At 42.8% G+C, this 23885-nt stretch overlaps 1 protein-coding gene and 1 long non-coding RNA gene across 4 annotated transcripts in view; one reads left to right on the top strand and one right to left on the bottom strand.

The window, feature by feature from the left end:
• LOC310827006 overlaps positions 1–13059 on the top strand; it is a 104862-nt gene extending 91803 nt beyond the window's left edge. Inside the window, exon 4 of the long non-coding RNA XR_014556126.1 lies at positions 12999–13059. This is a non-coding gene — a long non-coding RNA (uncharacterized lncRNA). The remainder of the gene's footprint in view (positions 1–12998) is intronic.
• Positions 1–23885, bottom strand: part of TNFAIP8 (TNF alpha induced protein 8) — a 41279-nt gene that overhangs the window by 3376 nt on the left and 14018 nt on the right. The window contains exon 1 of one of the 3 annotated variants that reach the window (XM_083702470.1): positions 17976–18087. The exons of the other annotated variants lie outside the window; for them this stretch is intronic. Coding sequence (XP_083558596.1) covers positions 17976–18006 — 31 coding nt within the window. The 5' untranslated portion in view covers positions 18007–18087. Of the gene's footprint in view, positions 1–17975; positions 18088–23885 lie in introns of those variants that run through there. 3 annotated transcript variants of the gene reach the window in all.

Consider the following 23885-nt stretch of genomic DNA (forward strand, 5'->3'; position numbering starts at 1 on the left):
GTGCACTTAATGGCTCACTTGTAGTCTCAATTGTAAGAATCAAAACTCAATTTTCTCATATTAAGTGACAGCAAATTTCTTTTCCTAACACACACATTCATTCATTCATACACACACACACACACACACACACACACACACACACAGGCTTTCCTGTGACGGCAGTTACTTTATTTCATTTTTCTATCACCAGATCCTTTAAAAGTTGCTCTAAAATGACTGACATTCCACTTTATAACTACCCTAGGAAACCTATTTAGAATTAAATAATTCTAAGAATAGCAAACTAGTGCTAGAAGTTTTAAAAATATTAATGAGATTATTACATATGGTTTTCTACAATTACTATTACTTTCATTGTCCAATACTTCCAATATCTGACACAAATCTAATATTTCATGTTTTCCATAACAATCCTATAAATGTTTTTCTAAACTGTTTCACTAAGCCAAGCTATGTCTTAAAGGAACATTGTGGCTGATTTAGTTTTCCTTGGGTGCTGCTGCTGCTGCACTACTGTGAGCAAAACCATGATTCAACTTAAAATGTCATCCTAGTTGGATTCATGGTGCTTTTTGCTCCAGACAAAAACAAAAGCTATAACCAAGGTTTGATCTTCGGTTTATAGCTCATGATTTGTCATGGAGGCAAACTATAAGACCAGGTTGGACAACATGCTAAGCCAAAGCATGCCTTGGCTTACAGCAGCAAAGCAGAAGGATGATCGGGGGAGAACCACAGCGGTTGTGATCTCCTTCCTGGGAATAAACAATGGTTTGGTTTAGTGTTTTATGTGAACCAGCTAAATATAATCACTTTCAGGATCAGATGCAGCATGAGCAGCAGGAAAGGGCCACTGTGCTCATGTCCTGCTTTAGTGGGCCAGGCTTCCCATAAGGATCTGCTTTGCTACTGTAGATAACAGGCTACTGCACTAGGCAGGGCTTTGGTGTGGTCCAGTGGGACTTACGTTCTTATGTTGGGGTCTCACAGTTTACATAGCCACAAGGAAAATGAACTGCTTTAAACTTAATTCATCGTTTGTTTTAACACAACCCCCGCCCCCATACTATAGTAAGACAGAGTGCACAGGGAATTTAAGAGATTGCTATGGAAAAGTCAAATTCCATCTTAGAATGCTTAAATAAACTTTGAGCCAGTTTACACACACACACACACACACACACACACACACACACACCTGCTGTTTTGTTATTATTTGATTTGAATTCTATTTCTTCTAAACTGCTCTCATTTTGCTACATATAAATAAATATTAAATTCAACTCAACTAGACTGTTGAACTGCAGCTCATGTAATAACTTGCATGTATGACTGAGGCGGAAGTTTCATTACTTCAAGCAGAATCCTCTTCAATGGAATATTGAAAACCAAGTGAGGCGCACATAGGTGTGAACCAGTCCATTTTTTTTTAAAAAAGGGTCTGATTAAGTGGGCACATCTATATACACATTCTTCCTTCTAGACATCCACTACTGGCTCTGTGCTCTCAAATCCACACTCTCCCAAGTATGCTATTGGTCAGCAATCTGCGGGGCTTTTGCAGACACATTTCCCACAGCAACAAGCCTGCAAACTGGAGTCATGTTTGAAATGAAAGTTGTGCAAATAGAAGATTGTATCACTTGCTTAAAACAACAAAACTGCATAGAATACAAAAGAGGCGGCAGCATGCCACACTATAACTAATAATGTTGCCTGGATAGCTCCATTGGTTAGAACATGGTGCTGAAAATACTAATGTAGCCAGTTTGATCCCTGTACGTATGGGACAGCTGCAGACAAACACAGCTTACTGCTTGACCAAAGATTTTAAACCAAATGAATGTGGGTGGACAGGGTGACATTTGGCTATGGTATTTGTGGATTTGTTGCTGCAGGCTTTGCCTCAGCACAACCTCTATGCTAACATTCCAACTTTCTATCCATCAAGCCTAGATTTTGCATGCCAATGGCAGTTGACAGTTTTAAAACCGGTATGTATTAATATTTATTTACCAGCACTCTGTTTTTCTTTGCACAAGAGTCACAAGGATGTTATCATTAATTTTTTAGTTGCTTTTCCTCACAAAAGTGATGCAAAGCGGCTTTAAAAAATAGTATAAACATTAAAGCCAGTTATAATACACACACAACCAGTAAATGCCTAAAAAGCACATCTGTGCAGATGACAGGTCATACATATCCCACCACACTAAAAGAGGCAACAAATGTATGAAGCCCTTCAAATTAAGTAAAAAGGAAAGCTTTTGCCTGGCGCCTAAGAAATAAAGATGGCACCAGGGAGAGTATTCCACAAGTGGGGAGCCAACACTGAAAAGGTCTGTTCTCATGTGGCCATCCTTTTGAGGAAGTGACACAAAGAAAACACCTCAGACGACAATTTAAGGATCTGGGTTCGTTCACATGGGAAGAGGCAGTCCTTGAGATACTGGGGTCCTGAGCAACTTAAGGCATTTCAGGTCAAAACTTGCACTTTAAATTGAGGCAAGAAACATAATTTGTAGCCAGTGCAGTCATACCATAATTGGTGTTACAGTATATCTTTGGACCGTCTTGCCTTGGTCAACAATCTGGCTGCTGAATTCTGCACAAGCTGAACCATCTTTAAAGCCCCGCATACAATGCAGTAATCCAACCTAGAGGTTACCAGAGCCTTCGCAATGGAAGCTAGGCTATCCCTGTCCAACTGGGGCACCAGTCAAAGCTGACAGAAGACACTCAGTCCCACTGAAACCACTTGAACCTCACATGATAGCAGTGGAGCCAGACGTTTTCCCAAGCTACGTACATACCTGCTCTTTCAGAGGGATCATAATCCCATCCAAGACAGATTAATCCCATCTATCCGGTACCAACTAACACTTCCTCGGCCTTATCTGGGTTAAGCTTCAGTTGAACAAAGTCAAGGAAATGAGGGGTAGAAAAACATGGAAAAGAAAAATAAATAGTCCGGGATAATGGGGTAAATGAGGAACATGATAATGCATTTGGACAGATACAAGAGAGAGGAGCAAAAGGATGGATGGATGGATTTAATTTCTGTACTGCCCTATACCTGAGGGTCTCAGGGCAGTTCACATAAAATATCAAATACATAAAAATCTAAACAACAACAACCCAATAACCTCCCCCCAAAAAAGAGCCAGCATTTTAAAAAGGGTATAGGATGTAGATCAAGTCAGGCAAAGGCCTAGTTAAAAAGGAATGTTTTGCCTGGTGCCTAAAGGTGTATAGTGAAGGCATCAGGCGCACTTCCCTGGGGAGAGCATTCCACAGACAGGGAGCCTGCATTCTTGTGTTGCCACCCTCCTGATCTCTCAAGGAGGAGCACATGAAGAAGGCCTCAGAGGATGGTCTCGGGGTCTGGGTAGGTTCATATGGGAAGAGGTGGTCCTTGAAGTATTGTGGCCCTGAGCTTTTCAGATCAAAATGAGGAAGAAGATGGATATGGGAAATAAAAGGGAAGGAAACAACTAGAGATGAAAGGACTATTAGGCCAGACACAAAGAGAACAGTAGGCGGTGGAGGTGCGAACATATACAGAGCAATGGGTGGGGGGAGGCAGAAGTGAACTGGATAAACACACTGGAGAGAAGGATGTCATTAACAGCCAGAAGAGACACAAAGATTAGCCAGATATTTCCTCTCCTCACCCCACCCCCCGCCAACTACAGGACCAGAGTGATGCTAAACAGACACAGGCCACTTCTTTTAACTTGAGTTCAGACTTTTTCTTCTTTTTTTAACCACGTCTAATTCCACATCCTGACATTTGGATGCTGCTGTCAAACACCTGATAACCTTCAGTGTTAAGGACATGTTTTGCTCTCAGGGATGTAAAAGAACATTTTGGGCATATTTATAATTGTGAGCTAGTGACCTGGAAACAAAATATAAAAGAACCCCAATGGTTCACTTTCACTTCATAATGGAAGATGGCATTTTTTAACTCTGGCCCTGCACAACACATTTTCAGCAGTCAAACTACTCTCACCCTGACGCTTTCTTTCCACTATTTGCTTTGGCATTTTTACAAACTAATTTGACAAGATGTAACATATATGCTGGAAACTGCAGTGGTTTTTTATGTTTTTTGCTCTACTGCTCACCCGGTGCTATACCAGCTGCACTGGCTCCCGGTGGAATACAGGATCAGGTTTAAGGTGCTGGTTCTAACCTTTAAAGCCCTATACGGCCTAGGACCCTTGTACCTACGGGACCGCCTCTCCTGGTATGCCCCACAGAGAAACTTACGGTCTTCAAATAAAAACATCTTGAAGGTCCCAGGCCACAGAGAAGTTAGGCTGGCCTCAACTAGAGCCAGGGCTTTCTCGGCTGTGGCTCCGATCTGGTGGAACGCTCTGTCACTAGAGACTAGGGCCCTACGGGACTTGACATCTTTCCGCAGGGCCTGCAAGACAGAGCTGTTCCACCAGGCCTTTGGCCAGGGCACAGCCTGACTCCCTCCCTCGGCAATCTTCGTGGAGCTCTGGCACAATGGTTGCCAGTGGCTTGATTTGAATCAATTTTATAATGAATGGTTTTAGAGTGTTGTTTGTGCTGTACTTTTGTACTTTTTTATCTTTGTTAGCCACCCTGAGCCCGGCTTTGGCTGGGGAGGGCGGGATATAAATAAAAATTATTATTATTATTATTATTATTATTATTATTATTATTATTATTATTACTGAAGCCTGGCCATAGACTACTGAAACCTCTGTTCTGAGTATTTTCAGGATCATAGTACCAAAGGTGACTCACTGAGACCACTATATTCAAAATGCATACATTCAGAGTTGCCTTTCTATTATGACCGGTGACTATGACTAAAACAATGAATGGATTATTGTACATTCATGCTCCAAGCATTTTACCATTTTTTATCTCGAAGAGAATGAGGAAATTTTGCTTAATAGCAAAATTTGGCTGGCTAGCAGGGCCATCACTCATAATACCTGTTTATCATAATACCTGTTTATCACACAGTCTGCTTCTGCACTCAGACCATCTCAATTCTGTATCATGTCAAAAAAACAACAACAAAGTGGCAGACACTGACCTCACACAATCACATGGTAGATTCTGCTGTTAGAAGACTGATAGTACCATAATGAGATAGCAGCTTCAGTGATACAGCTTATTCCCAATTTGAGCTGACAACCTTAGAAACAGTTCCTATAGCTGCCCTTTGACCACTAGCCAGGTCTACAGCAGTTAGCAGGTGGAAATGTTTCATTCCATGCCTTAAAAACCTTCAACTGCTGATTTGCATGTCTCAAACCTTTTTTTTTTAAAGGAAGATGAGTAGGCCAAGCTGCTTTTATCAGGTCAGATGGCGAGACTGCAGTTGCCCAGGAGGATTATTTTACCCGAAAATTGCACAGAATTTTTCTGCCGGGGTCCTTACAGGTTATGACACCTTGTAACGGGGGAATGCCCCATCACACTGTATCCTCAAGTCAACAAAGAAGCAGCCTAGGCCCACTGACCCAGGAAAATCCTAAAGTCTAGGTATCAACCTCACTGCTAGTAATGAAGCAAATGGCTGTTAAGAAGTTTTAGTAAACTGTCCTACACCAGGCATGGGAAATTTGTGGCCTTCCAGCTGTTGTTGGGCAACTCCCAGCACAACTGACTACTAGGCCATGCTGGCTAGGGCTGACGAGAATCAGATTCCAACAATATCTAAAGGGCCATAGGTGTCCCCCACCCCCCAAAAAATTAATTCCACATAGTTATCAGCACAAAGTTTTTGAGTGAGAGTTGCACCCTTTTGCACTCAAGTTACAGTTTCCTGAGTACTTCTAAAGTCATTGCTGCAGGATACATATGGTTTCCAAGCCAAGTGAGAATATTAGAAATATTATCTTTTTCCAAGAGGGGGACAAAACAGAACCTGAGGAGATCTAACCACACTTCTTTTCTAGCAGATATACTCAAGCCTCTTTATTGCTCCATTTGAAAACCATAAGAGGCTGTGGAGGAAATTTGCTACAGGATGTGGGTAAAGGTGCAATCGGACAGAAGCAGGACGACACAGATTCACATATTACTCTGACAGTGCCATGTTATACAGTAATACTGATCTCATTCTCCAAGTGTTAATCTTTATGTAGCCAGAAGAGGGTGAAAAGACGACAAACTAGCTAAATGAGTACTGAGCATCCTCAGTTGGTGTGGGATGATGGCTGAGTGTTGCAGGGTGGGGAACCAGGATGACAAAAATGGAATGGAGTATCCTGAGAAAGGACACAACTGGCCAGTGGGCACTTTAAACATCCCATGCTGCAAAATGTGTCATAGGTCCCATTTGTATAACTAACCCTTGTTTAACTTCTTGGAGATTTTGTCTAAAGTTTGTAGGGCTATAGCCCTATTTGAGTGTTCCAGTTATCCTATTCAATTAGAATCTCATGAAGAAGAGTGGCAACAAGTTGCTAGCTCAGCTCTCTGTCACTGTTCTCACCACTCTCTCCAAGTTAGAGGCAAATGTCTGCAATGCAAAGCAGAGCTGGGTCCTAAATAGCACAAGGAGCCTATACATTTAGAAAAGATTCCATACTTCAGAAATTAATGCTCCAATTTGTGGATGGTACAACATTTTATTTTTATGAGGGAGAGGAGAACTAGCCCACTAATATGAGGTATCAGAACATCTAAATAGGGCTTAGATGGATGGACCAACAATATAACCCAGAAACACACATTTTATTTTAATCATACAGCTGAAGCATATACTTAGCTGTCCAAAGCTGTGGCAAGAGAAGGCTTAAGTGACATTATGTGGAGTATATCACAATCACCATTTTTATTATTGTGACTGAATTGCATATTCTGCTGAAATATTTACTGATTTTGCCTTGAAGAACAGTTTTAGATAAAATCCTATTTCCCCTTAAAACCATGACACTCATTTCTGCAATACAAGAATTATAACATAGACAAACACAGCACGGGAGCAACCTTCAGAACAAGGTATAAGCCTGTAACTGTTCTCAATACTCTGAATGACATGGATCTACTTAACTGGAGAGTGCACAGAGTATTGTTAGTGAGACTATTCCTGTGAGATAGATGCCAGTGTTTAGTTTAAAACACACAACTATTAACGTAGCTAGCATTGGATTATCATAATCAAGAACTGCTCTTTTCTCATTTCTGTGCAATGACTTTCTACCTTCTCTTACAACTAAAACATAAGACAGTGGTTCTTAAGTGCTTTAGCCTAGGCATTCATAGATTCTAAGCCAAGAAATACAGTGTATGCAAATACAGAATGCTGATTCACAGTTCTTTATATGAGGGAACGTAACAGAACGTTAACACATTTCCTTCCTCTTTGCCTTTCTGTAACAATAAGCGCATCTGCACAAGTACTGCTGTGCTACAGTTATTAGTTGGTACATCAGGCAACATTAAATTCTTAAACTTGTAGAATGATAAGCACTGCCATTCTGCTGGGAGAACCCACACCAAAATAAGCAAGGGAAAGTAATGCAATATAAGTAGTAGTAATTTCAAATTTCTAAAGCAGAGGTTAAAAAACTGATATTACCAGCTCTACTGTAGCTGGGTAATGAAAATGTTTTTCAAATTTCAGATAACCAAGGGATCTGTCTCTTCTCAGGGGAGCTCAAGGCAGCATATAGGGTTCATGCCTCCTAATTGTATTTTCACAACAACCTTGTAGGGTAGTTCAGGCTGAGAAATAGTGAAATGCCCAAGGTCACTCAGTGAGCTTCACAGCTTAATACAGATCTGATCTCCCTGATACTATTCAGACACTTTAACCACTGCACCACACCGGCTCTGGATATGCTTCCTGCCAGAGTGGTCAGCAGAGAGGGGTGGCACTGAGCACCTGGCCTCCCAGCAGTGGTGTCTCTGCTGCTTGCTGAGAGGGACAGAGGCAAGGTGGGAGTGGAGATGGGAACTTCACGGATGCAACAGTAGAGCCAACCTGGTACTCCTGCCAATGAGCCCTCACAGACCCAACCAGGCATCTCAGCCCATTCAGTAAAGAGTAGCAGCAATGCTGCTACCAGGAGGTCAGGTGTACAGCAGCGGCCCTTCCTGCTGGCTGCTCCCTGTCTTGTGACTGGAAGTAGCTCAGAGCAGTAATAGATTGTGAGACTCAATGGGCAGCCTCTTCTGATGATAGGCAACTCTGCTACATCACTACACCTGGACTGATTGAATGATCCAGTCACATCAGATGCAAATATATGAAAGAATTATCTTGCCCCAGGATGATGTGGAAGATTACTGGAAGGAGGCAACAACAGAACAGGAAAATGTGCAAAATCACTGATGAGGCTTTCTGGGAGGGTACTCTGAATTAAATAAATCCTCACTGCACTCTGGTAGTGGTCTGAGCACAATAGAATGTCCTTCTGGCATGTATACAATGAACATGTATGAAATACAAGCACTTACATTTTATAACCTGTAGACAAATCTAATGACTGAAAACACAATTTTCAACGTAATAATATAAAGGGGCATTCATTCTCCAAACCATAACACAATCCAGTTAAAATGTGGCATTTAAAACATAGCACAGTGGGCATGTACTGTGAAGTCAGGACTAATCCATGGCTTCATGGTATTCATCTACCTTATGGTTTTTCTTATCTTGGATCATACATGATGCAGCAGTCGTGTTTGGGGAAGTAACGTATGATCTGGGTGCCCATGCTGGCATCCAATTCTCCAGAAACCCCGTTTGTGGTTTCTCTCCTTCAGGGGTATGTGGGGAGTGGTATAAAAAGCATGAGTGACAGCATGAACTCTGGGCTCAACCTTCATTTCCCTCACATGGATGTTGCAATGAAACTGCTGTAAAGAGGGTTGTGTTTTTAAAGTACAGTAGACCCACAATTTATGAAGGGGTTATATTCTGGGGATAGTGCATAAAGCCAAAATTGCATATAGTCAAAACACGTTGAGTGCAAGGTGGGTGGGATTGCCAAAGTATTTTCCCCAGATGCCCTCTCCCTTTTTAATTTTTTAAAAAATTGTTTGCCAAGCACATAAAGCTGAATGCACACAAGTTAAATGTCCATAAGTTGCGAGTATAATGTTATGAAGCAGGGAGGCTTTTTCTTCAGTTTCAAAGCATAGGCAGCTGGTATAATAGTTTATTGCAGAGTTTCTCTTGAAGTTATCCTGCGTGCAATTCCATTCCTGCCACAGCATCACCCCCCTCTCATGAGCTCGGAGATAAAGTCATGACATGCAGCTTTATTGATTCTCATCTAAAACTGCTGCAAACAAGCTTGTGACCTCAAGCATCTTGCACAGAAAAAGCTTCTGGAAAAGCCACAGCTATCAAAAAACAAAGGCTAAACCTCTCCAAAAAGGCATCAAAAATTTTATGCTGACCTCTCAAAGTAGTTTACAGTTTGCATTTTGACTGAGTCCACTGGAAAAGTGCCACATTCTTTTCCTGATCAGTGTAAGGCCAATTGTGAGTCATTGCTTCTGTTGCACTATTTTACTGTTCAGGAAACCAATGAGCTGTACAGCAGCTTCACATTTTTAAGTTATTCATCTCTTTACCCCAAAGTGATGTTCCACTTCCTGCTGAAACAAGCAATACCTTTAGGAGGAAGCATAGAGAGAGAAAAATAAGGTAAGGAGGGAGGAGAAACCCCTGGAGATACTGTGGGACTGCCTGAAATGAAAAGTTTACTTCCAAGGATGAGAAAACATTTTCTGATGTACATCAGGTTGATTCTTCATTTCCTTTTGAGGTGTGTAAAAGCAGAGCAGGGGTTTCATGGTCCAGGTGTCCAGATCTGACACTGTTCCATGATCTAGATCAGGGGCCAGCAAAATTTTTCAGCAGGGGGCCAGTCCACTGTCCCTCAGACCTTGTGGGGGGGGCAGACCTATTTTTTTGGGGGGGGGATGAACAAATTCCTATGCCCCACAGAGATGCATTTTAAATAAAAGCACACATTCTACTCATGTAAAAACACCAGGCAGGCCCCACAAATAACCCAGAGATGCATTTTAAATAAAAGCACACATTCTACTCATGTAAAAACATGCTGATTCCTGGACCGTCTGCGGGCCGGATTTAGAAGGCGATTGGGCCCAATTCGGCTCCTGGGCCTTAGTTTGCCTAACCATGATCTAGATTATATTCCAAGCACCCAATCCTTCAAATGTCTGTTCAGTTCAAGTGAACAACAGGTTCAGTGTCACCTCATCGGAAGGATGTGAAAGAATTAACTGTGGTAGGGAAGCTTTGGCCTGTGGATTCCCCAGTATTCAAAGCATATTTTCAGGGAGCTCAAGAGATAGCAGAAGGATTGAATCCAAGCATTTTTAAAAAAACAAATAATAAAATTAATGACCATAAAAACTCATTATGGACATTTTGATATGTCACTGTTTTACCTAGTCATGGTATCTACTCCCATACACTGATTAATTTATTTATCATTTACCTTTGTATCCTGTACTACTTTGAATGGATATATACACTAACAAAACATTTGGAATATTTAAAGTCACACTTGTAGCATTGAGATTTATTTTACAAATTCTATTTTTAAGTCAAAGATATGCAAATTTCCAAAGCTAATTCAAGGGGAGTTTTTGAAAGTATATTTACTCACTTGGAGGGAGTTAGCAAAGTTAGGTGCAAATGCATTTATTATGTGCAACATTGCAAAAATAATATTTGCTGTTAAAAAAACCAACACCCTTATATTTGGTCAAATCACCAAACCTTATCAAACATTTTTTGATAGTTGATCTAGGTATATTTGTACTAGCTTTTAGTGTACCTCGTAAACAAAGTGTTTAGCATTTACCAGCCCATGAAAAAATGAATCCATGTCTCTATTGTTGCTGTGTAGATGTTACTGTTCACATGCTTGAATCCACATGCTTGAAGGAGGAAGTCTCAATTTTGTGTTTGTGTGTGTGCATCAATAGTATGTTTGTATATTTGCAGTGATCCAATGAAAAGAAGTGCCCCTGAAGAAAGAAAAGAATAGCGAAATGTCTCGGACCTTTAAACTACAATAAACTTTGAGAACACTTCCCTCTTTCATTTTCTTGTTGTTCACACAACTACACAACCCAGAAATTATAAAGCTGTGAATGTGGCTAGCTTCATGCTAAGACTGGCTAAGGTATGGGAAGTACATTGCTGACCACTTAGAAATGTTTTTCTACTTTTAATGGTAGTGATTCTAAGAGAGAGGTGAGCCTCAGCCACTCAAATGGCCAGTGCACATGTAATTTGCTTAACCACATGATCCTTCCCAACCCCTCCTTGTGGAACCTGGCAAGCCTTAAGCACACAATCACATTTCCCATAGGGACATTATTCCCTGTGTTTGTGGTGTTCTTTTATGTTGTGTTAAAATTCATTTTGTGTTCAAGACTGCCTTCAACCTTTCACAGGGCTGTACTGTTCCCCTGAGGCAAGGTGAGAGACCTTCAGCTCCCAAGGTGAACTTCTGTATCTCTAGATCAGGGATCCTCCTTTGGCTCATGGGCTGATCTTGGCCCACAAGACTTCCCCATTTGGCGCACGAGTCCACCATGTGTAAGCCATGGCCACCCCCATGACACCTGATGCCATACAGGTAAGGGTGCTTTGTCCAGCTCTGAAAGCAACCGGCAACCAGTTGGTTGTCAGGAGCCTTTGAAATGCTACACGAAGCAGGAACCCAGTGCTAAGCGGGATCACTCACCCTTCATATCAGCTGATCCAAAGGGAGATCAAATTCTAAAGAACTTCTGAAGTTCTTTAGCTTGTTAACTTCTCTTTCTCTCTCTCTTAAATCTTTTTCTATTCCTTTTTCTCTATTTCTTCATTTTTCTTCCTTCCTCCTCCTTCTCCTCTCCCTCTTTTTTGCCTTTAATGTTTCAGTTTGGATAAAGAAAATATGTTTGACAATAATCTTTGTATTTTTCTTTATAAACCTTAATAATTATTTTAAGAAAAAAACATAGGGAGATGCTGAGGTCAGGCTTTTGTGGCAAAAATAACATACTCATTCAGCATATGTTTCATTGTCCCAAGCTCATCTGATTTTGTTCCTAACATAATTTTTTTTTGTCAGCTCACCAAATGACAAAATAAAACTATGAATAAAATCAAGTGCCATTAACCTAGTCTCTATTTTCTTGGAGAAGGTACTTGAACACTAGAAGAAAATTAGAGAAATTCTGAGTCATCGTGTGTGTGTGTGTGTGTGTGTGTGTGTGTTAAGTTGCATACCAGCCTTCATCCGTAGCTCTCAGGGCAGTTTGCAGCATAAAAACAAAACAAAAAACATGTAAAATGTAATTTTGAAAAGCTGCTGCCAAGTACTGAAACTTTGGAAAATTATGATATAGAACATGTTAGCTATATATGGAAACGAAAAATGTGTCTGCAGGTTGACATTTTAACAGAATTACGCAAATCTGAAAGAAGGACATGAGCAGGTAACTTGAAGGTTGTGAACATAAATTATTACTGAAATTAAGTAACCATTCAAATCAATGCAAATAAGGATGTAGCAAGAGTCCTGCTGGAGGTTGGATCTGATTAAGTTCAACATCCTATTTCTCAGAACGCCCAGTCAGATATCTATGGGAAGCTTACAAGAAGGGCTCACTTCTAAATACATGCAGAAGAAGGCTGATTGCCGAAGAATTGATGCTTTTGAATTCTGGTGCTGGAGGAGACTGTTGAGAGTCCCATGGATTGCAAGAAGATCAAACCTATCCATTCTTAAGGAAATCAGCCCTGAGTGCTCACTGGAAGGACAGATCGTGAAGCTGAGGCTCCAATACTTTGGCCACCTCATGGGAAGAGAAGACTCCCTGGAAAAGACCCTGATGTTGTGAAAGATGGAGGGCCCAAGGAGAAGGGGATGACAGAGGACGAGATGGTTGGACAGTGTTCTCGAAGCTACCAGCATGAGTTTGACCAAACTGTGGGAGGCAGTGGAAGACAGGAGTGCCTGGCGTGCTCTGGTCCATGGGGTCACAAAGAGTCGGACACGACTAAACAACAACAGATAATAAGGATGTTTAATGCAATAGTTAAATGAAATGTCCACATCATTCAATATGTCTAGACTATCATTCATGCTGCGTTATGATGTAGTGTGCGTGCAAGTTGGTTCAAGGCCCATTGAGGTATTGATTGGCTTCTCTTATTTAACACTAAAAAACAACCACAGGTCAGATTCTGACCTTATAATGTTTGCCACCTCAGTTCAGTCATTTGCAGAAGAGTAAATGGTCAGACTATCGCAGAATAATCAAATAACTTAAAGTAAATGCATACTAATTTTGGATCCATTTCCTCTTTCTAAACTACAGACATTGTGAAAGATTTATTAAATATTTAAGCCATAACAATTGCTATATTGATAAACTCTGTGTCATGGACTGGCTGGATGCAGAGGAGTGCAGCAGGCACCAGCGGGTACCTTCAGTTCTCGTAACTGCCTCATTGGGGCAAGATCTACTGGAAAGAGTTGCTGCCCTCACTAGGCCTGAGCTGTTGTGTTTCTCTGAATAAAGAGAGTTAACTTCACTGACAATGCCCCACACCCAGCGCAGCCAGCTTTTATGGCCGGTGGTAGACCAAACAGAAGACTGGGACTGTCAGGTCTGCCACTGGGGCACTGCGCCCCCACTAGGGTGCCAACTGATCCATTTGCCAGCTCCCCACAGCCGTCAAGACCATTGCTGACATCAGCTGGCCTTGCAGTTGATTCTCACCCCCAGCTCTCCTCGTGGTCCCATGCCAAGCTGCAACAACAACCACTGCCTGAAGATGGTAAGCAGTTTTAATATGAACCACCAGCACCACCACAATTATTCTGGTGTGACTTTATTGATCATACAAATAACGAAGCATTAGTAAGTTCTAATTAACTATGTCTTAGTAGTTCAAATACAGTTTTCTATCTTACCCAGAAGTATAAAAGCACAGAGGTGAGGCTGCACACCTAACAGATTCAAACCCAAAAATTAAGTGTCAAAATGCTTCTTTTTAACGTGGGATACACCATTTAGCAAAGAATGTCCTCCAACCTTTCCCACCCCATCTATCCCAAAATCAAGGAAGTAGCTGAGACATCTGTCTGACTTAACTCTAAACCTCCTCTAACTTTAACCCTGCCCACACTATACTGCAACACGACTAAGTTGTGCAAGAAGGAGTAGCATTACTACTAAACTGGGGGAAATACCATATTTTTCACCCTATAGGACGCACCTTTTCCCCTCCAAAAATGAAGGGGAAATCTGTGTGCATCCTATGGGGCGAATACAGGCTTTCGCTGAAGCTTGGAGAGCGAGACGGGTCGGTGCGCACCCACCCCTCTCGCTCTCCAGGCTTCAGGAAGCTATCAGCAAGCCTGGGGAGCCCGCGGGAGTTCCCGCAGGGCTCCCTAGGCTGCGGATAGCAGCCTGCCGCCCGGCGCGCAGGGTGCCCTAAAGCAGAGCGCCCTGCACGCTGGGCAAACATCCGCATTGTGGGGAGCCCTGCGGGAGTTCCCACGGGGCTCCCCACGCTGCGGATAGCAGCCTGCCGCCCAGCATGCGGGGTGCCCTGAAGCTGAGTGTCCCGCGCGCCGAGGAGACACCGGCAAGCCCCACAAGCTCGGGGGACAGCGGGGAGGTGCAGCGCCACCATCCCGCTGTTCCCCGACCTGGTTTGGGGGGGGAATAAAGGGGGGGAATTCCTTTATTTCCCCCCCAAAAAATTAGGTGCGTCCTATGGGACGGAGCGTCCTATGGGACGAAAAATACGGTATGTGTTCCAGCACAACTAAGAAAGGAATTATTCTAACCAGGATGGCAATTTTCACATTAACTCACTCCCCCCAAAGTATTTAAGGGAACATGATGTTACAGATATTTAGCTTAAAATTAGTTGTGCTGAACATCAGTCCAGTACAAATACCTCTAATAATAGTTTGTGGTCGAAAATTTAATACAAAATTTAATACAGAATGTAGCAAAAAGCACAATTCTATTGATCCATTGAGGTTTAGAAATCAATTATAATGTTCCAGTGTAATTGCTCCTTAGCAGCCTCATTTGTTATGGGATATTAAAAGGCCAGTATGTGAGCAATCTTCATCTGGAAAATACAGAAAACAGGAAAGAAACACACAAATGCTGCAAAGCCATGGAAGAATGAAATGAACAACATTAACAAGACTTCTGCCAAAACAAAAATTAAGAGCCCTATTTTCCTAACTCAAATTTCCTAACCCAAGACATTATTTTATATTTTTTATTTCTCCCCTTGCAGCCCTTCTAAAACAGCTTATAAGACACACAGACACACACACACACACACACACACACACACACACACACAAATTCAGCTTAAATAAGAAGCCACACACACAGTAATCAGAGTCAGGAATAGCATCAACACTGTCCAAAGGCCTGTCTGAAAAGAAAAAGCATAGATGGCCAGCAAAAGATGGAAAACAAAGAGGCCTGATAAGTCTTTTTAGGAGAGTGTGACTACCAATATGCTACGGTTCCTTTTAACTTGCTGTTCAAGGCCGGAGTCCTCTGCACTCTTACCTAGAAGCAGCTCCCCATTGGGAACAGTTATTTCTGAGCAATAATGCACAGGATTGCATTGCAACTGAGGCATAGCACTGGCAAGAGGAGCTCATTTGTGATCCCAGCATCCACAGAAGAACAGGTAAGTTATCAGGCCCTAAAGTTTACAATGCTTTTTTTGTAATGACATACATCAACACAATTAGCAAAAGTTTGTGGTCTTTAATTTAAACACCTGAGTGGAACTCTGGATACACCTCTTTATACCAAATATATTGTTTGGTTTCATCATTATTTTCCTTTTTCTCCATTCTATGTCTCACCTTGTAAGCTCTAACTACAACAGCCATCAATCCCGCTTAAAACTGAAATATTGCAACCTAAATTTTGGGTGGACAGAAGAAATCCATCAACAGAATTCGGGGTTAGGTAATTTCCTGCTATGGGACGCGGGTGGCACTGTGGTCTAAATCACAGAGCCTAGGGATTGCTGATCAGAAGGTTGGCGGTTCGAATCCCCACGACGGGGTGAGCTCCCATTGCTCGGTCCCTGCTCCTGCCAACCTAGCAGTTCGAAAGCACATCAAAGGGCAAGTAGATAAATAGGTAAACTGGTGGGAAGGTAAACGGCGTTTCCGTGCGCTGCTCTGGTTCGCCAGAAGCGGCTTAGTCATGCTGGCCACATGACCTGGAAGCTGTACGCCGGCTCCCTCGGCCAATAAAGTGAGATGAGCACCGCAACCCCAGAGTCGGTCACAACTCGACCTAACGGTCAGGGGTCCCTTTACCTAATTTCCTGCTATTCTCCCCTCTCCCTGTAGCCCCCCACCCAATGTGCCCTAGAGGTGCCCCCAACACACTGAAACAGGTTTGTAAACTGAGACACAATATACTGTATTCAACTTTTACAAATGCCAACATGTGTTCTACTTTGTTTTCCTTAATTACCCCCCCTTGAGAGAAGTTTCACCTTGCTCCAAGTGAAACTCAGGAGTTTTGTAGAAAACAGAAGCACACAGGGACATCTCAAGATGTCAGCAGAAGAACAATCACCCTGTAGCAAAGATAGCAGGGGCAATTTGGATGTTTTATCTTAAATCAACTCAATGTTCATGTGAAACGAAGGCCACTTTCAAAAGGTTTTCCTGCAATCCTTGTGTCATGTCATAGCATGCATGCTGCTTACTCATCTCCCACACAGGAGGGTTGGAATGAACGTGCCACCAGGAGAACACTGCACTGAGGAGTTGCCAGAGAAGAAAGGTTTAGTACAGTTTTACAATTGTTCAGTGGAAATGGATTCACATTTATTCTCTTGGTTGATGAGGAAAGGAAAGGGATCAGTATTAAAATGGTTTTAGCATCAATGTATTTGTTAATTAGCTATGCTGCTGTTTGTGGATTTCATTTAGTAGGCTGTGTTTTTTCTGTGCTAAGAAATACACACTCCTTCAACTCCAACTGGAAGGATAAGAGCTATGTTGAAAACATTGGCAAGGTGGGGGTATCAGATAAGCCATGGGGAGAATAGAGGAGCATTCCAGTGTTTTGAAAAGTTTCCTGATTTACTACAAACTGGTGTTCTGACTAGCTTATACCAGCCCTTTATTTAAGGCAAGTTTATCTGGCTTCTTAACAAGTCAGGAAATTCCAGTTTTTAAAAGTGTGCCCACATTTTTAAGGCATTGTCCTTACCCCATTCCCACTCCTTCTCCAAACCTCTGATTGAAATGGTTTTTGTATTAACATTTCAGAAAGCCATTTCTTCCCTTCCTCCACCAGATACCCCCTCCTCTATGTTTACACAGATAATTGGGGTATTTCCAGCTCTCCACATGCTCTTCCGTATCATAAAAGTAAATGAAATAGTTTTCCACATTGGCAAGCTTTGTTTCAGACCTAGTGCTACTTAAAAGCATACATACATCAAGAGTATATACCCACACTGGAAAAAGAAGTTGTTAACGCCAAGAAACCTCCTTCCTAAAAATAACGATCTTTCAGTTCTCTGTATTACACAACTTCCTTTTGCAAAAGGAACACTGCATCTACTTAAAAAAAAGTATCTTCCCCTTTCAACTTAAGCCATTGTTGCTTGTGTGAATACATAGCACTCAGCCCTTTGAACAGTAATAATACTGTGTATTGTATATAGTTATCATTGCACAAACAAAACGCCATTGGCATCAAGGCTCGTGTTTCTGCATTTTCAGTGAAATCTGAACAGCAGTCTTTAGATGCCTTTTGCTTTCTCCCCTCCCCTACGAAGAGCTCAGTGCTACTGAGAGCACAAATCTCTATTCATCATCTCATATTGCTGCCAGAAGCAGCTCTGAAGGAGACGCGAACTTTTTCAAAAACGAAAACCCAAATCTTAGAAAACACTAAAGTCATACCTTCTTTAGATTCATCTGCCTCAGCGCTCATGGTATCACACTAAATCTCTGGAGATTGCGGATGACGTGCGCGTCTGAGAAGCAGCAAAGTCAACTTCTCAAAAGAAAAAAAGGGGGGCTGGGATTAAGAGAGGAAAAGTTCTGTGAAACCAACGAATCACAGCTCAGCTGCTCTAAAAGTTTCCGCCTCTTTCGGAATGGCATTCTGAGCAACTGTCTGAAAAGGAGCACCTTTGCAGACACCCATTTCATTTGCAAGGAATCACAGTTTATATATTTTATTCTATTTTAGCCTTTCAAATGGTAGACTTCTACTCAGAGCTTGCTAAGCAGTGTGAGTGCACACATGCACATGAAAGGCAGTTAAGACAAAACAACAGAAAAGCCACTAAGTTTTTAATATCTCATTAAGAGGCTGACAAGCAGCATGGGCCTACAACCTCCAACTGTAATTGTCTAAAACAGTGTTTTGAGCTATTAAGAATTAACTTGATATTTGAGTATGAATTGCTTTATAGGGTGGGGGTGGGTGGGAAAAACTCAAGGAAGGAAAAGGTGTATTTTAAAAAACAAAAATATACATAAGCATTGTTTCTTCCAGCTTTGTTTTAAAATTCAGACTGTGGCTTTTTATCCATCCATAACAGGAGCAATTTTGGTGAAATATTTTTGCCCCTGCCCCCATTATCTGTTCACACCTTTAATGTCTCAGATCAGATAGATCTGATGCTAAACCACTGTTTGTTGTAAGCAGAGTTTAGAACCCAAACCATGGTTTGAGAGACCTCTGGGTATAGGGTGGTATCTTCTTCTTCTTCTTCTTCTTCTTCTTCTTCTTCTTCATCATCATCATGGTTTGTGCTTCCAAATGTACAAGGAAAACCATGACTTGCAGTACCTTTGACATTCTGCCCTTTAGCTTTCCTAAATTCAAAGGGCAGAAGCATATGGAAACAATGTCTGCAACTGTGGTTTCGGAGCCATTACAGTGGTACCTCGGGTTAAGAACTTAATTCGTTCTGGAGGTCTGTTCTTAACCTGAAACTGTTCTTAACCTGAAGCACCACTTTAGCTAATGGGGCCTCCTGCTGCCGCTGCGCTGCCGCTGCACGATTTCTGTTATCCTGAAGCAAAGTTCTTAACCCAAGGTAATATTTCTGGGTTAGCGGAGTCTGTAACCTGAAGCGTATGTAACCTGAAGTGTATGTAACCCGAGGTACCACTGTATACCAAATCTTGGGGCTGGTTTAGATGATACACACCTGCCTCATCTACTGGATAGAGAAGGGAGAACAAGCTTGCCTGCCCACCTCACCCAGACAGCATGCAAGCACCACTCGAGTCTCACTATGTGCATGGTCGAGCATGTGTATGATATTATGCCTATGCATATACCAGATTTCATTTAGGAAATCAACTGGAAGGTTTTAGTGTATGTATGTGAACAGCATTCACATATTATGTCCCCACATGCAAGTGTGGAGCCACCACAGGTGGGTCAAGTACTCTGGACAGGCAGGTATGTTCATGGTTCTCAAGGTACTTGGAGCCCTGTTTCAACTGGCTCAAATTGAGTGTGAACCATAGTTTCCAACCCCACTTCAAACTATGGTGTCCAATTGCAAGCAAAGGTTCATCAGTTCAGACATGATACAGAATCATAATTCGGTTTCCTTAACCATCATTTAGGGAGGCATCTGTACTACTACAACTACTACTACTACTATTACTTATTAAATTTGTATACTGCCCTTCATCTGCAGGTCTCAAGGTGGTTCACAACATAAAATTACAACGTTGAATATTAAACCTTTACTGTTGTATGAACTACCAGCTTTTCTGATAGTGACATAGCTCTGTAATTAGCCTATTCTTAAGTTGCTTAAAAGTTTTATGCTTTTGTTTTGAAATTGCTTCTACTGAAGTAGGTCCTAGGTAAATTGTTTTAATGTTACAGTTCAGGATGACAAGATCAATAATAATGTTGCGCTTTCTTCTTGCAACAACTCTGCACAACCTAAGTGTCTTCTTCAATAGGCTTTTGTGGTGCTTTGTAAGACCAAAGGCTGCTGCAATTGTGTCAGTCATGGTAATTGCCATGAGATGTATTGGTCTCTTGTGGAAGAGGCACTGTTCGTACCAACAGTGCCCGAGGTGATTGTTAGACTACATGTGAAGAAGCTCTCCCTGTGCCCTGTCAACTCAAACAAGCAACTGGCGAGTTACCAATCACTTGAGCATTAAATACTGTTAATGAAAACAAGCAAAACAGAAAAACAGAAAAATCTAAGTTATGTTGGTAGAGAATTTACTTGAGCAACGGAACAATATTTAACTTTTTTTTTGTTTTTTTAAAGAGTGCTGTATTTTTCCTGTAACAGCAAGTTCAAAGCTTGGGAGTGCTTTTGAATCTGGCCTTGTCTTGCTTTGGTAACATCCAGACTGGATAGTTTTTAATTCATGACAAATAGGGCTGCCTTTTAAGTGTTCACAAAGAAACTTCAAACAGGGGTTTTCCACAATTAACATTTTGCCACTGTTGAAATATCCCTATTGTTTTCCAGTATGTTTCTGACCTCAGTTCAAAGATCTCCTTTTGATCAATAAGGTCCAGCAGTCCTCAAAATTCCCTCCTAGGGCTCACTTGAGCTGGCCCATGACTCATAAAATGGCAGTGAAGGAGCAGAGTTGATAACAAAATGGTGGTCAATAGAGACAGAAATAGGTATAATTGATGAGCAATTACTGACACTTCTATCTAATCTTTTGTCACAGCAATTTCCTTGTGGCAGGGAATTCCAATAATTAGGAACAGATATTGGCTTTGGAGGCAACCTGATTTAGACTCTCCATTTTATTTTATAAATTTGTTCTTAGTCATACAATTATTTATAGACTATCTTTTTAGGAACATCCAATGGTGGTTTATGTTTTATTTTAGGCAGAAATCGCTGATCTATGTATAAGCAGAGATGGCTTTTATATTTTCACTTCCACATGCACCTCAAAATAGTTTTACCCATCCACAATTTCATCTTCCCATCTCGTTTCACCCCTTTCCCCACTCCACAAACTGTCAGTTTCTTTAATCCCTCCTTTAACAGCTTCCCTCACCCTGCTTCCCCTTTATTTCCAGTTTATCAGTGCTCATATTAAAAATACTGGATTTCTCCTAAGTTCCTTTAATGCCCCCTCTTCAAAGGAGGCTCAAACCATCCATTTCTTTCACCAGCTCCTCCTCCTTCCTTCCTTCAAAACCAGTTAACCACACTGCAAGTTTTCTCACTTTCCCCCCTTTCTTAGCCTCCAACTCTGCATGCTAGAGCCTCACTCTTGCTGGAAAGCATAGGATGTTCTGGGCACAGTGGGAATAAGCACTATTGAATTCACGGCACTTCTTGCGTATACATGTATAGGATTGCACTGTAGGTAATGCAGCTGAGAGTGGCAATACATCGACACTGTAGTGCACAGTAACAGACCATGACATGTCAGCCTCTTTTCCTACTAAGGTTGACAAACTTCCAAGCCCTATGGTTCAGTATTTTGTGTAGTAGTAATAATCATAAACATAATAATTTATTATTTACACCCCAGCCACTCTGGGAAGCTTTAAACAAAATTTTAAAATACAGTGGTCTGTTAAACATTAAAAACTTCCCTAAACAGAGCTGCCTTCAGATGTCTTCTAAAAGTCTGGTAGTTGTTATTCTCTTTGACATCTGGTGGGAGTGTGTTCCACCAGGCAGGTGCCACTACCGAGAAGGCCCTCTGCCTGGTTCCCTGTAACCTGGCTTCTTGCAGTGAGGGAACCACAGGAAGGCCCTCAGCACTGGACCTCAGTGTCCTGGCAGAATGACGGGGATGGAAACACTCCTATAGGTATACTGGACCGAGGCCGTTTAGGGCTTTAAATGTTAGCACCAACACTTTGAATTGTGCTCGGAAACGTACTAGGAGCCAATGTAGATCTTTCAAGACCGGTGTTATGTGGTCTGAGCGGCCACCCCCAGTCACCAGTCTAGCTGCCACATTCTGGATTAGATGCAGTTTCTGGGTCACCTTCAAAGATAGCCCCACATAGAGTGCATTGCAGTAATCCAAGCGAGAGATAACTAGAGTATGCACCACTCTGGCAAGACAGTCCACCGCCAGATAGGGTCTCAGCTTGCGTACCAGATGGAGTTGGTAAACAGCTGCCCTGGACACAGAATTGACCTGTGCCTCCATGGACAGCTGTGAGTCCAAAATGACTCCCAGGCTGCACACTTGGTCCTTCAGGGGCAGTTACCCCATTCAGGACCAAGGAGTCCTCCACACCTGCCTGCCTCCTGTCCCCCCAAAACAGTACTTCTGTCTTGTCAGGATTCAACCTCAATCTGTTAGCCGCCATACATCCTCCAACTACCTCCAGACACTCACACAGGACCTTCACCGCTGTCAGGGGCTCAGGAGCAGAGGCACAGGGAAGAGGGGAGATGGAGAGCGAGGGGGAGGAATCCGAGGGGAGCGTAGGAGGGGACAGTGGTCCGAGGGATTCCATGAGCCTCTCCAGCGAATCGGAAGATTCACAAAAGGGGGCGCCAGTGGCCAGGGGCAGGGGGTTCCCAAGGGGAACGCCCCAGGAGCAAGGGGGCAGCAGGGACTCCCAGAGCAGTAGTTGGAAATCAGGACCAGCTTCCCCACCAGAGCAGAGTGGGGGGGAAGAGTCCCAGGTATCGGGGCCAGTGCTTTCCCCACCAGGGAGAGGAGACGAGGCAGAGCTGACCACGCCTCCATCGGAGAGTCAGGCAACGGAGGGGAGGTCAGATCCGGCCAGTGTCACGGAAGAGGGAAGCAGTGATAGAAGCAGTGTAACGGTTAGGAGAAAGGTCACTGGGTTGGCGCGAGAAACAAGTTCAAATGTACAGGAGCGCGGGACAGCAGAGAATGAGGATTGGGAACCGGGTCCTAAAGCCCGCCGGAGGCAGGGGGAGGAGCTGAGCGACTCAGCGTCGGAGGAGTCCAGAAAGGGCAATGTCCCGGTGGGCAGGAGGACCCAGAGGAGAAGAGAACAGCGCAGAAGGTGGAGCAGGGCTAGGATCTTAAACTGGTGCGGAAGGGGAGGTGATTCAGACGGGACTTCGCCGATCTAAGGTCTAAGACGTAGGGCTGCACGCTCTGGCGTTGAAATGGAAACTAAACTTCAATAAAGACTTTTGTACATTACATCAACCTGGCGTTGGTCCTCTGTGAGCTGGGACCTAGAGGCAGCTCTGACAACCGCGTTCACTGTTTCTGATTTGAAAGAGAGGTAGAGCTCGGTATCATCCGCATACTGATGAACACCCAGCCCAAACCCCCTGATGATCTCTCCCAGCGGCTGCATGTAGATGTTGAAAAGCATGGGGGAAGAGGACAGAACCCTGAGGCACCCCACAAGTGAGAGCCCAGGGGTCTGAACATTCATCCCCCAACACCACTTTCTGAACACGGCCCAGGAGGAAGGAGCGAAACAACTGTATGACAGTGCCCCCAGCTCCCAGCCCCTCTAGACGGTTGATGTTATGGTTGATGGTATCAAAAGCCATTGAGAGATCCAGCAGAACTAGGAAACAGCTCTCACCTTTGTCCCTAGCCAACCGGAGACCAGTGCGACCAAGGCAGTTTCAGTCCCATGATGAGGCCTGAATCCTGACTGGAAGGGATCCAAATGGTCTGCTTCTTCCAGGCGTGCCTGGAGTTGTTCAGCAACCACTCGCTCAGTCACCTTGCCCCAGAATGGAATATTTGAGACTGGGTAATAGTTAGCCATATTGGCCGGGTCTAGAGATATTTTTTTTAAGAAGTGGTTTAATGACTGCCTCTTTCAGCAGGTCTGGGAAGGCTCCCTCACAGAGAGAAGCATTCACCACCCCGCAAAGCCCATCG

This window comes from Podarcis gaigeae, assembly GCF_964106915.1.
Source record: "Podarcis gaigeae genome assembly, chromosome: 11".
NCBI classification, from domain to species: Eukaryota; Metazoa; Chordata; class Lepidosauria; order Squamata; family Lacertidae; genus Podarcis; species Podarcis gaigeae.